This window comes from Hipposideros armiger, unplaced genomic scaffold, assembly GCF_001890085.2.
Source record: "Hipposideros armiger isolate ML-2016 unplaced genomic scaffold, ASM189008v1 scaffold_311, whole genome shotgun sequence".
Classification (NCBI taxonomy): domain Eukaryota; kingdom Metazoa; phylum Chordata; class Mammalia; order Chiroptera; family Hipposideridae; genus Hipposideros; species Hipposideros armiger.
This window is the reverse complement of record NW_017731661.1, coordinates 246,245-260,723: the sequence shown is the minus strand read 5'-3', so window position 1 is coordinate 260,723 and position 14,479 is coordinate 246,245. Positions and strand designations below refer to the sequence as shown.

Here is a 14,479-nt window from a genome sequence, read left to right as displayed (position 1 = left end):
ACTGAAGAGCAATGTCAGAGATGGGCTTGAACGGACAGACCACGGAGAGTTTCAAAGCCAAACAAAGGGATCACTTAAATATGTGGCAAAGGCCCATTCACAGAAATGGAAATTAAGAGTTAGCATTATCGCCGAGTCATAATAAGAATGCTGAAGGATGCACTACTGGAAACGGTGTGGGAAAAGGCATTCTAATGCGCTGTTGGTGGGAATCAGCTCGGCCAACCTCTTGAAGGGCACTACCTCTCGAAAGCACAAGCAGACATCCTTGACTTACTAATTACAATTTTAGGAATTTCTCCCATGGGTACACTCTCAGAATAAAATCAGAGTACAAGCATTGCCTCAGTGATAAAGCTTAGAAACGCTAATCCTTTAATCATCCATATAGCTAGGATAATTGAATCAGGAAAACCCCACACCGTGAAATACCATATAACCATGAAAAAGAATGGAGACTAAACAGCAATGTGTAATCTGTATTGGCTCCTGGAACAGAAAAAGGACATCAGTGTTAGTAATGGAGAAAGACATCCTGCGAACTCCAAATAAAGTCTGGAGTTTAGTCCATGGTCGTGTACCAATGTTGGTCTCTTAGTTGTAACAAATGTACCACAATTGTGTAAGATGTGAACTACAGAGGAAGGGGGAGGGGCAGACAGGAACTCTCTGTACCATCGTAGCAACTTTTCTGTAAATCCAAAATTATTCCAAAATACAAAGTGTACTACAGAAAAAAAGAGAGGAAACACTATGTGAACTGATACCCAAGATAGAGTGGGAGAATAAAAGCAAACTGAAACAGTTATTTACAGCACTTTACCATTTATGTATACGTGAAAAGGAATATGTACCTTGGTACAAGCATATGTATCGAGTGTGACTCCTGAAAATATATTTAGAAAATTGAGAAGAGGAAATGGAGAACTTACTTTCCACTACACACTCTTGTAACTTTTGAATTCTGTACCATATGCCTGTACACTCACCTATGAAAATAAAAACTTTAAAATGATTGCATTTTATCCTGTATGAAATAGCGGCCTACGTTCCAGATGATTCTGAATAGACAACAAATCTCACAGATTGGGAGCCAGACGTGGGCTCAGTTATCCAGTTTGACATCCTCATTTGACAGAAAGAAAAACCAAGCTTCAGAAAAGTTAAATCTGATGATGCTCATCAGAGCGACTCAAATAAAAAAGAAAAGACAGTGTTTGGAGGATGTGGAGCAACGAGAACACTTAAAGTGACAACTGTCTTATTCCCTTTGGAAACTGGCATTCATTGATCAAAGCTGAAAGTATACAGACCCTTTTAAGAAAGGGCCAGTAATTTCATTCCTGGGTATATATATTCAAAAGAAAGGCGTCCACATATGAACTACATTTGTTCGAGAGCGTTCACACCAACATCATTGTAGAGCTCAAAACTAGAAACAACCCAAATGTACAACAGCAGAAAGGAATAGTAAATCGCAGCACATTCACACAATAGAACACTATACAGGAGCAAAAAACAGCCTACAGTTGTATGTAAAAATGATAGCCCAGTCTCACAAATGAAGTGAAAAAAAGGAGCAAGGCACAGAAGAGTACATATTGTACAATTCCATTTATATCAAGTTCAAAACCAGAAAAAAACTAATCTACGCTATTAGAAGTCAGGGTGGTATTTACTTTTGAAAGAAAAAAGGGGCAGTGATAGGCAGAGACAGGAAGGAAACTTCTGGCTTACTGGTAATGCTTTATTTCTTGACCTAGATGTTGGTTACACAAGTGTTTTGACTTTGTGACAATTTGTTACATTGCACTCTTATTTGTGTACTTATTTGTATGTATGCTATATTTCAATGATATCAACAATTTTTTTAATTTTCAAAAATGAATTTAGGGGACATGCTGTGAAATTTAAACTGGTTTAAATATAAGGAGATTGTTGGAAATAGAAATAAAGGCTTAAAATGTAATAAATGACAACTAGTAACCGAATCTTAACAAATACCCACTTGGCCCTTCTTGGAAAGAGTATACTTTAACACTCAGTAAACTTATCTTGAGTTATTATCTACGCCAACATATCTGTAAAAAGAAATATAAATGAAAGAGTCAGCTTACCATCCTCTGCAAGCACGTGACAGTAAAATTCTCCAGGACTATATACCATACAGACCACAACATCTACTGTTCGGTCAACAGAAAGTGCAACCCACTTCCACGACAATTTTGCTTCTACACCCAAGGGAACTGTGAAAACAAATGGACATTTTGCAAAACAAATGGCCAGAGTAGGAGTGGGAGGTGGGGTTGCTGAGGAATTTTCTTTGGAAGAACTGAATTTTGAATGATTTTCTTAGGGACTCTATAGGCAAATTTATCAGCATTACAATTAACCATTACTACCCTCATTGAATTTCAAATTCACATTTCTGACTGAGCTTCAACTGCCAGTGACACATAAAACTTTCAAGAAATTTTCAGTTCTCAAAACACACTCTTAAATGTAGTTGGATGAATACTTGATCTAAAAAAAAAAATGACAGGTACTCAACATCAATTCTTTTTGCAAGTATAGGAACCCACACATTCACGAAACCATCTGAACTCCAGCATGGACACTGTCTGGTTGACACTTTACTTACCACTGGCTTCATGCGTGCCACTGGGCTTATCCGTCACCACCCCCTTTTCCCCAACTGCAAAGCCTGCATCGATGAGTACTTGAGTAACACTGATGTTAGGTGTCACGGATTCATCTAGAAGCTCCACCAGGGAACTGTTTTCCAACTTGTCAACCACTTTCACTGTGACCATTTTGTTCTGTACATTTTTTTTCATCAGACGAATAGCTTCTGGAGTCCAAATTCCTAATGATGGCTTTACTCCTAACAAAGGATGTTTAAAAGAATGTTAAAATACTTCTTACGGCAAGCATTTAGAAATTCAGCTCCTAATTTCCACAACGTTAAATTTGAGTAACCTGTGACAAACACTGGAACCAAAAAGTTCCATCTGAGCAGAAAGGTTTTCTAAACATGAAAATAAAGGCACAATTACTAAGAGCGAGCCCGTAAAAAGCTAGGCTTCTATGTAATTCCACTGATATGGAACGTCCAAAAAGCAAATCTGTAAATACACAAAGTAGCTTACTGGTTGCCTGGGGAGCAAAGATTAACTATAAATGGACACAAGAGAGCTCACTGGGGTGGTGGAAATGTTTTAAAATTGGGTTACAGTGATGGTTGTACAACTTGGTGCATTTACTAAAAAATCACTGAATTGTATACCTAAGACAGTGAATTTTGTGGTATGTCAATTGTATCTCAATAGAGTTAAGAAATCACAAATGAAAGTATAAAGCCATCCAGGAAGAAATACTGGTCCCTTACATTAATATATGAAACATTTGTAGCACTTACTGAAAGGGCGCTTACAAATCAAAACCCCCAAGATTTATGTGTAGTTCATTGAGATAAGAGCCAAGTAACGTAAAAAAGAATGTTCAGCCTCACTGGTAATGAAGTAAATTAAAATGATTTCGTTTTTAGCTTACCAAAATTGGCAAAGATGAAATAATAATAGAAATATCTACTTGGTGCACCCATGTGTGAAGGAATTGACTACCTCCTACATTTCAGGTAGATGTGTAAACTATTGGGTTGTCGGAAAAGTCATGATGAATTTTTTCTATGTTTTTCGTTGCAGAAATGCATCATGACTTTTCCGACAACCCAATAAATAGTTCAGCCCTTTCTGGAGAACAATCACAATACATATCACAAACATGAAAACAAGCACACCCACTGACACCTCCATTCTACCTAACAACATATTTTGCAGTATAACTACATGTTGTCCCTATCCTAAGTAAATGATCTTGGATAGGTGGCAAAGTGTAGTTAAAAGCACAACGCTAATAGCAAAAACTTGGAAATATCCTTCTTATAATTTAGATATTAGTTATAGTACATTTAAATGAAGGTTGTAGAAGCCAACTTATTGACAAGGAAAGGAGTCCTGGCTACTAGTGGGACAAACGACATATATAGCGATTTCTAAGCACATGATCATAATGTGTTTAATGCTTTTACAAGCAGCTTTCCCATTACCTCATGTAGTTAATAGGCTTCTATGGTATTTATCAATAACGCAGGCTCCACAAATAGCAAAAAAGAACACTCAATTTCAAAACTGCAGGTACATTAAATTTTGATTTATTACACATAGTATTTCCTAAATGTTCTATCAAGGACTATTTTTACGCTAAATTATGTCTAAAAATGTTCCTTCATCTTATCAGTAGTTACATTTCAATTTGAACGCTTCCCCTTTAGATTTTAGTATTTTAAGAATGTGGGGACCACGAAAACTTCGTACCTGTCAGCACACACTTTATAGCCTGCATTGGCAATTCCAGCAACTTCGGAGTTATGGGACACAGTCTTTTCAGACTAAGGATTTCAAAGTTTCCATAATCTACATATCCGACCAGCACCAACTCTTCAGAAGCATACGCCAAAACGGAGGCGCGGTACCACTGACCATCCTCTGCAAAAAGGGCAGACTCAGTCTCAAATGACTTTCCAATGTCAATGCAAACAAAAGCCTTTACTCCCACATTTCGCTTTATTGATCACTGAGTGCTTATTCAGTTTTGCCGCCTTTGCTTAACGGAAGCCTTCCACTCCTAAAATGTCACCTTTATTCTTACCTTACTAGGCTACTCAGGCCAGGTCCTGTCATTATCTATTTCCGCGCCTTTTCTCTGCAGTAGAGAGTGAGCTCACTAGGACAAAGCGCACGTCCTGGTCAAGTGAATTCTCGAGGTCTTGTTCAATTCGTGGATCATTTGCTAAGGCCTCAGGAGGGCTAATTAGAATACTTGGCAGCATGAGTCAGCCAGGCTCCACCAAGCAAGCAATGGTTTGACTGGAGGCTTACTTAAAGTGTACCTCCCCTTCTGTGAGGCCATTGGACCGCCCTTCAGCAGAGAGTGTCAGAGCCGTTATCAAAGGCCAGACCTGTGCAGCCACAGAGGATGCACCGTGACAGCTCTGTGCATCCAAGCCCCCTTGCCATTCCAAAGAAAATTGGTGAAGACGTGACCCTGGGAGGTTCCACATTCGCATTTTGATGTGAACAGAATTATCTGCAAAAACTCCAGTGCTGGTAAAACAATAAAAACCTCCTTTCCCAACCCCCACCCCCACAGGCCCCANACCCCTTTACACATTTTGGCTCAGTTTAATTGGATGTATTTAAAAACATGATCGGTGCACTTCAATATTCAAGTTTCAAATGCAGCCATCCAGTATAAACTGGAGGTTCTGTTTTATCCGTTTTTACTTAATTACAAGTAAAAAAAATTCAACAATACTCTTTCCTTACCTGAGAACTGAGCACAACAGATGTCACCAATGGCTGGATAAAAATCCGAGCGTGGAGTCATGTGGCCACAGTATTGGCTAAGGGACGCCTGAAGTTCAGCAAGCTGACCTGTAGACACAGACCACACCTTAAACAAAAGAAATGTAAATCCACACAGTATCTTCATTTTTGCATGCTGAGTGTCTTGAAAGCACAAATCAAGAAAATGTACTTACATCCGCTTTGTAGTTTTTGACAAAAGAAGTCTTCCGGAGTCTGAATATGGGAAACAACACCACAAAACGCCTCGCCTACATTCAAAGTTAACACTTTTGGGATTAAGTCACTTTTGTCTACAACAACTTCAGCTGTCCTCTTCCCAACGTCTTCAGGATCACCTTATCGGAAAACAGGAGAAGTCATTTTGGTTTCATTAGTCCAATTTTTCAGTTTTTCAGTCCCAACCATGCTGTTTCATACCTCTAAGCCTTACCACATGCTGTTCTTCCCACCCCACCCCCAGCACACTCCCCCAGCAACTTGACTATTTCCTGCTCAGTGGGGTGTCATGTTGAAAAGGCTCCAAGCCGGGTTTGGTGCCACTCCTGGTCCCACTGCATCTTGCACTTCCTCCATCACACCCTGATATCATCTCTTCTCTGGGTCTGTACTTCACACCTCCACACGCCATGGTGAGGTAGGTACTGCTCAGGGGATTTCTGTTCCTTCCACTGGACACCTGTGCAGCATCTGCAGTTACTGATGGCTCCCTCCTAGAAGCATTTTCCCTTCTGTTGCTCTAGCAACGTTTCCCCATTCCCTTCCTACCTCTCCCATCACAGCTTCTCATGGGTGTTGTAGGCCCCTCACTATTTTTCCTCACTCCACAATCTCCCTAAGATACCACCAACACTTCTGGTTTCAACCCCGACTCCTATTAGGCCAGGAAGAGTTTGGTTTTTCTCCTCTAGATGGCAAAAGCTACTGAAAGCCTTTCAGCAGAGCTGTCATGCCAAGATTTTTGTTTTAGGGACATCATATAGGCAGCAGTGTAAGAATACAGACAGGAGACAAAAAAATAAAATCAAAAGGTTGTTGCAATTATCTATGAAGGATAAAGATTCCTGATTTTTTTTTAAATGGTCTTAGGGAAAGGAAGAAAAAAACGACATATACAAAGGATATTTGGGAAGAAGAATCAATAAAGACTTGGCAACCAATCAGAGCAAGAGGTGGGAGGTAAGGAAGAAGGTAGACTTAAGGGTGAATCAAATTTACTTATGTGACAAGATGCATTCAATCATGGCATCACTAATCTGGCCATCGCCTCTGGATGAATGAGCCGAGACAATGATGTATGTCTCCATCTATAGTAGAGTCACACGCTGCTTAATGACACTTCAGTCAACGACAGATTACACATGGGACAGTGGTCCCGTAAGATTATAATGAAGCTGAAAACTTCCTATTGCCTAGTGATGCAGCACAGTATTATTCATGTGTTTGCAGTGATGCTGGTGTAAACAAACCTACTGAGTTGCCAGCATAGCACATCCAATGGTACCACCTCGGTGTGTGTAAGTGCACTCGATGACGTCTGCACAGTGACAAAATCACCTAACTACACATTTCCCAGAACATATCCCCATTGTTAGGTGGGGCACATGATTGTAACTGGTAAAGGAGCAAAGTAAAGGAGAAAGCCGACCTATAAGAAACAATACATAAGACTAGGCATTGAGAAAATAAAATGCTGATAGCAGAACTTCTTGGTTCTCATTAGGCTAAATGAAAAGTACACACACAATTAAGTAAAAAGTAAAAATTTAAGAAGAAACACCATCCTACTAGAACAGAATGTTATAGCCCTGTTTATTATTGCTGGAATACCTGTATAAGGAAGAAAAACAAATTAAACTAAGGAAATATTAGCTAAAAATCCCTTAACCCAAAGTGTTATGATATTTAGTACTTTGTAATCTCTGATAATTATCATGTGAAGGATTAATCTGGAAGACAGGGAAGGAAGATAGGCAGGGGGGAACTGAAATTAGAAAGACTAGATTACTAAATGAAACAGTGTCATAAAACTTATATAAAGCGTATATAAAGCTTACAGAATGGTTAGCGTTTCCATTAATCTAACAGTGTGATAGCTGCACTTGTTTTGTTTAGCACAGAAGATACTCTTCAGTAACTGGGGTCGCTATACTGTTCGACATTAAGCTGTATACTCACAGTGATCTGCACTTTGCTTCTGAAAACTCTGTCCCTTAGGTATCAAGCCATATCCCATTTCTACAAGCACATGGTCTAAGACTTTTCCTAAAAGTGATGAAGAAAATAGATCTACACTGAGATATTATACTAAGTGTAGAAAAGCATCAATACAAGACAAATGAGTCATAATCACATAATTTAGAGATTACAGCTGTTAATCCACTGGCATATTTCTTACCAGTTCAGTTTCTATGTGCAAAATATGGTTTAGTAATTAATGCTCAGCTTTAAAAATTAAGGCAAAATTCCCATCATCGCTGCAAAGAAAATGTAATGAAAAGATTTCACCTCAAAATTCTGATTAACATGAAAGATTTAGTACCACCTCACTGGCATGCTTAGAAAGACCACCGTTTATGAGAAAAAAATGACACAAGACTACTTTTTCTGAGACATAAAGTGTGGCTGAAGCAAGGGTTAGCCAGCACTGACATGAATTTCAAGTTCTCTGCAATAATATCCCAAAGCTGCAGTCATAACATGAAACATAATAGCAATGAAACAAATATAGATTTTATACTTAATTTCACAACAAGATGAACTGCATTTTCTACCAAATCATCAACCGACATGGGGTCTCTGAAAAAGAAGAGTAAGCCTTGGAAGCTGAGAGGCAATTATTAGCACACTGTCAGAAGTCACTTTTCCAACAGGTATAAAACCAGGATGGAAGAACAGGGTTCTAAGTGTTTCCATTTCCACAACCTGACTACTACTTAAGTACTTACGGTCTCAATACTAACAAATTACAGCTCTGTGAAGGTTGTTCAAAGAAAAAGCTATGATGATTAAGGATGAATGAATTCCTAGAGAAACTCCTGAATGTCTCAATAAAGGAGTAGAAATCAGGAGTAGATATTATTAGGGCTATATTAAAAGGACAATATACAGTACTACCTTGGTTTGCGAGCATAATTCGTTCCGGAAACAAACTACTTGTATCGCAAGGCACCGCTCGTTTACCACGTTAAAATGTATTAGAAAGGTTTGCTCATCTTGAGAAACACTCGCAAACCATGTTACTCGCAATCCAAAGTTTCACTGTAGTTATCCCCATACTAAGTCTAGCTCTAGCCTTTTAATCCACCCAGTTTTACGAATGGGTGCCAGGTCTTTGACAAACTGCCAATTCCAAGAGCAGGTCCAAGGCCACGTTTCCAGTCACCGTCTGAATGACCCCAGAGCAGAGCTTACTTGGCCGCACTCCATGTTTCTGTTTCTTCTCTGAGTAACAGGTGGAGACTAAATACCTTATTAAGTACTTCATTTAAAAAGAAATATCCGGATCTTACCTGAATTTGGCAGCATAACATCCACAGCAAAGGTAACCTCTACCTCTTTCAAGATGTCAACAATCTTTATAAAGCAGTACTGCTCCATTAACAGTGATTTAATAGTTTTGATACAATCATTGCTCCAATTCCCTTCTGCGGGGACAACACCGGCCACAAAGCACTTTATGGCCTGAAAGATTTTGCACAATTATTTTTTAAAAATCAGTATTTGAAAATGAGTTTTTCTAATTACATGACGATTTTTAAAAGGTGATGTATTTCATGCAGAACATTTATCAAAAATCTTCAAGTATAACCAGATAAACAATTTTATATATAATTATTTTTCTCTCTGGGTATTTTATCCACAATGCTTTGACTCTGGGGACTTGAAGCTTGGGAAACTGATGAAAGGATAATAATTATCCCTCATTTACACATAAATTCAGTTACTTCCAAATAATGTAATAAATACAGCAATGGTTGTTTTTGAAGAGATTGATAAGCGGTCCCTAAAAACGCTAACTCATCTGAGGTTTCTCATCTGAGGCAGTACTTAACTAAGAAAGCCAAGGAGTGTTTATCTACGTAGAGGAAGATATGCCAATATGTGCTTTTTAATAATAACCATGGCAGAATAGAACAAGCAACTAGTGTGTCCAGAAAAACAAAACCAGCTCCTCCGGGACACTATTAGGAATTTAGAAAGTGAGAGAGACTCACACAAGGAGGAAACAAGTCAATGTTTCTCTTTAGTTGGTAAAGTCTGTTTACTGGAATTATTTCTTCATTTCCATAATCAATATATAAGACTTGTGCCTTCTTCTGCAGCATATCAACATCTTGTATTATTACTCTGTTCCAGGTCTGAAAGCAAAAAAAAAAAAAAAATGGCACTCTGCTTCAAAGTAGCATTTCACGATGGTAGGTTTAAAAACCCTCAGCCAATTTACAGAACACACAAAGGAAAGGTTCCTGTTCTATTCTAAGGCACTTGACAACTTAACATCATTTTCTAAGAACCTTGCTGAGAAATTCCTAAAATTGTCTCATTAGGCCACTTTAATATGCGCAACTATTGCCAAGCTATTCTAGCCAAGTAGTCTCTCTGAAACACTGACGCCTCAGCTACCCAACAAACACAAGCTTAAGATTAGAAATGGCCTGTAGGCAGCCCTGGAGGAGCCCAGAGCAAAGCTGGAGAGGGCTGGTGCGAGAAATGTGAAATGCGAGCGAACAGAGCCTTGAAGGAATACTGACTCAGAAGAGAAACAGGAGTGCAGCCACAGGCTCGCTCTTAAACCATCTAATGCATCATTAAATGAAAGCTCTGGTGTCAAGTTGATAACAACAAAGTAAATTAAAACATCGTAATAAATAATTCATTTCTATAGAGGTTACCTGGTCAACAGTGTACTTGGCAACACAAACTTCCCCCTTAACAGGAATATAATCTTCCTCAAGGACCATATTTGCATATGTTTCCTTTAAGCTCACAGAGAGTTGGTTCAGGTATCCTACAACTTCTGAAGAATATAACTGCACATAAAAGTCACTTGGGTGTTTGAATTCAGTAACTGTGCCCTTTCAAAGACAGAAAAGATGTAGTAATTCACTGGGAATGCAGGCAAATGTGAATTTGTTAAGCTTTATAACTAACATACAAGAAGTATTGTAAACACTTTTTGCAGTCATATCAATTTCATGAGATTATATTTTGTAGCTACTGATGAACTCAAAAGAGCAAACAAGGAAATTAAAATCCATAGTTCTATGGATCTCTATGGAGATTAAACAACAAATACCTTTATTTCCATGGTTTTACTGAGTTGTAGACTTCTCAAATCAGAAAACATTATTTTATCAGCACAAATGGCTGTTCCTTTCGTAGCTCCAAGTGGATAGTCACTCTGGTTTGAAAAAAAACACATAAGTGAGTTACACACAAGCAAATGTTTCAACAATGCTGTGGCCACGATTTGCTGGAATCGAGGCCAAACTAGTCTGACTGTTAGGCTTGAACAATAGAGAAGAGAAAGTGTACACCTTCAAGAGTCCCTAAAACCCACTGTCAGTGTTCACAGTACAGGGGTCACCCCAGAATCATGCCGTGATGGTGAAGACAGTGTTGAGTTGATGTTTTTAAAAGTGTGTGTGTGTTGGGGTGGTGGGGGGGGGCGGTAGTCTTTTAAGTTTGTACTTGATAACATTTTTGGAGGAATAACTATTTCAGGAAGTCACACCGCATGTGAATATTTTTGTGATAGGGTCTAACAATTCATGGTTTATTAACACTTCAGCACAGCAGGCCCTGGGAGGAGACTGCCTTTCTGGCCCCCAACTTTGGGACTTGTCCCTGAAGACAGGAGAAACAGCCATCCTCCCTGGAAACAATGCCTACTACCCCCAACCCTGCACAGAACAAAGTCCCGGAAGCCCTACTGAGACAATTTGTTTTTTAAGTACCAGCCAGAGAAGGCTAAAAATTATCTATCAATGAGTTGGACATAGCTGATATTTTTCAGATTACCAATGAGTTAGCACGTAAAGTTATCTAAACAGAAGAAAGATATTAACAGGAAAAAAGCTCCTTAGCTAGTGGGGCCCTATCAGAATCCAGGACTCAAAGCTAGAAGGCACGTGCATGCAGAACTGCAAAGAAAGGACTCTCTCCATGGTCCACGTGCTTTCCCACTGAGACACAACCATCACAAGTCGTTTTCTGACAAAGGCTGGGCATAAAGCATTCTCAGTGACCCCTGACAGCCACCCAGGAAACGTTTGTTCTTAATTAAACACGGGAGAAGTAGAGAAGTTAAGTCATACCTCGTTTTTCGCTTCCATGTTCTTTGTTTCAAAAGGTGATTTATTATCTTCAAGTTTGTGGAAACTGAAATGAAGCAACGGATTATAATACTCATAGTACAGGGCCAAGTAAGAGGAGGGGCCACAATTATGTTAACTTCTCAATCAACAAAATCCAGAATGAGCAAAACAGCTTCTTCCAGACAGAATCACAGCAGTAACAAAATAAAACCATTCAATGCTGCCTATGCAATGGTCTGCCCTGGGCCCAGGGAGACAGCCACAAGCTCCAAGCCTCAGTTTTCTCATCTTTAAAATGGAGATAATCCCTACATCACCTGAACGGTTTTGAGGATCAAACATGGTTATATTTGTGAAACTGTTCTGTAAACTGGCAAACACCATGCTTGTATTCCACAATCGCTATTCAAGAAGCACTGTGAGAGTTCCACCTTATTAAAATTCAGTAATGTATACATGCTTCAAATTAAAAGTAAGGCCTTCTAAAGCTGTATTCTTAAGAGACAAACTCACTCAAGGTTCTAACTCTTAATAAGTACTATCCAATAAAATTATATTCACGCAAACTAAGTTTGTAGGTTTATTCACTTCAGATTTGTAGACTTTGTTCTACCTCAATAAATAATAAGTAAAACGTTAACAACGTCTATGTAGTTATGGCCTGCTTACCTGATTTGATCCTTACACCATCAGGAAAAAGATGTTTAAATATTCTCTGATGAATAAAAAACTCATACTTACTTTTGCTGCACAGGTTTGCACACGACACTGTGTGCCGCCCAGTCACTCCTCTGGCAAACGATGGAGCAATAGTACGTCTGCTTGCACCGTGAGCACCGCAGCGACCCTAGAGGACAGCCCGTGACAGCACCATGGTTTGATTCCAAATATTTTCAAAGACCAGGTGTATCAAACCATTCTATTAATCACATCAAGAAGATTGTCTGAAAAGGATTATGCTGTTGATGATTAGGCATACAGATTCTACTTTTAGGGCTCTCTCAAAAGGCAGAGAAAGGGGAGGGAAGATGAAAATGAGCAGGAGAGCAGGCTGGAAACACAACCGACTTTCCTCAAGTAGAGCCCACACGTTCTAAAAGGAACCGCCAAAGGAAACAGAGACTCTGTGGCCGTGAACACAGACCATGGCCTGTGCAAGCAGATGGATATGGTTTACCTGTGCCACTGGAAAAATACAAAACAGAAACCAGTGAAGAGAATTGCACTTAGAAAAACCCAGCAAGTTTTTGAAATAAAGTATTTTTTAAAATCCTATGAGTATCCAGGCAAACGAAACGAATAAACGAAAAACAAATACAGAAACAACAACAACAAAACCAGGCTGGCCTCTAATGCCTCCACTCTGAAAGAAATAGGAAAAAACAAAGGAGCTAAATATCCAAATAGCCAGTAAGCATGTGAAAAACTGCTCCAGATCACTGACTATGAGGGAAATGCAAATTAAAACCACAGTGTGAGACCACTACAAACCCATGAAAAAGGCTAAAACTAAAAAGACTGAAAACCCCTAGTATTGACAAAGATGTGGAGTAACCACAGCTCATTACCAATGGAAAATGAAATGAGACAACTACTTTTGAAAATGGTTGGCTGTTTCTTAACAAAGTTAAATACATACTTACCCTTTTGACTGAGCAATTCTAGTCCTAGGTATATGCCCAAGAGAAATGAAAACGTGTGTCCAAACACTTGTTGCAAAAATATAGGGAGAGCTCTATTCACAATAGTCCAAAGCTGAACACAGCAAAATGTTCAACAGAAGAGCAGATAAACAAATGGTAAGATAATCATACAATGGAATACTACTCAGCAACAAACAAAACATAATTAATGTACATGCAACAGTATAGATGAATCTCAAAAATATAAAAAAAACTTTATACAAGAAGTCCACACTGTATGATTCCATTTATACACAATTTTGTAACTGGCAAATTAATTTATGGTGAAAAAAACCACAGTGGTTTCCTCTAGGGGGTTCGGTGACTGGGAAGGGAACGTGAGAAAACTTTCTGAGAAGATGGAAATATTCTACATCTTGACAGGGTTGTGAATTTCTGCATTTCAATGCATGGAAGTTTTATCTGAAAACAACTCTAAAAATAATAAGTAAAGAAGCAGTAAGAGTGAGAAGGTATGGATGAACAAATAGTGGTATGCTGATAGCTGCTGAAGCTGAGAGATGGGTATATAGTGCATACATACCATTCTGTTTATACTTAATATGTTTTAAATTTTCCATTAATAAACATATTTTTCAAATGTGTAGAGGAACGATCTAAAAGACACCTTAGAGCAACATGCTTACCAAACAGGCCACAGCAATGGCAAGTAGACGACCGAAGAGGAGGTCCTAAGGAGTTGAAGAGTGCTGGATAATTTATGGACAAGGAGTTCTCAACCAACTTGTGTATTTTTTTTGACTTGGCAGGAGACATATTATTTTTAGGCTTCTATTAAGAAAAGAGAATAGCAGTATTAAAACTTGGTAATAATGCTTTTTTTTTTTTAAAGATTTTTATTGGGAAATTGGCGGGATGGGAACAGTGCTGGGGAATTGGGGAAAGGGGAACAGGCAAGTTGCTGTCGTTTGTTCTTCAGTCTAGTTGTGGAGGACGTTGCTTCACTGGCCCAAGTTGGCACCATCATTGCGTTCTTCTCTGGCGAGGCAGATCAGTCGCCGGCTTCTGGACGGCCGCTCACTGCGGCTGC

At 38.9% G+C, this 14,479-nt stretch overlaps 1 protein-coding gene across 1 annotated transcript in view; it reads right to left on the bottom strand.

Moving 5' to 3' along the window:
• TDRD1 (tudor domain containing 1) overlaps positions 1-14,479 on the bottom strand; it is a 37,633-nt gene that overhangs the window by 13,493 nt on the left and 9,661 nt on the right. The window contains exons 3-15 of the mRNA XM_019660093.1: positions 14,076-14,220; positions 12,488-12,593; positions 11,747-11,810; positions 10,726-10,830; positions 10,322-10,504; positions 9,644-9,787; positions 8,939-9,110; positions 7,605-7,691; positions 5,603-5,764; positions 5,388-5,495; positions 4,377-4,547; positions 2,642-2,884; positions 2,118-2,246 (exon numbers count right to left, since the gene is read on the bottom strand). Of these exons, the coding sequence (XP_019515638.1) occupies positions 2,118-2,246; positions 2,642-2,884; positions 4,377-4,547; positions 5,388-5,495; positions 5,603-5,764; positions 7,605-7,691; positions 8,939-9,110; positions 9,644-9,787; positions 10,322-10,504; positions 10,726-10,830; positions 11,747-11,810; positions 12,488-12,593; positions 14,076-14,220 (1,819 nt within the window). The remainder of the gene's footprint in view (positions 1-2,117; positions 2,247-2,641; positions 2,885-4,376; positions 4,548-5,387; positions 5,496-5,602; positions 5,765-7,604; positions 7,692-8,938; positions 9,111-9,643; positions 9,788-10,321; positions 10,505-10,725; positions 10,831-11,746; positions 11,811-12,487; positions 12,594-14,075; positions 14,221-14,479) is intronic.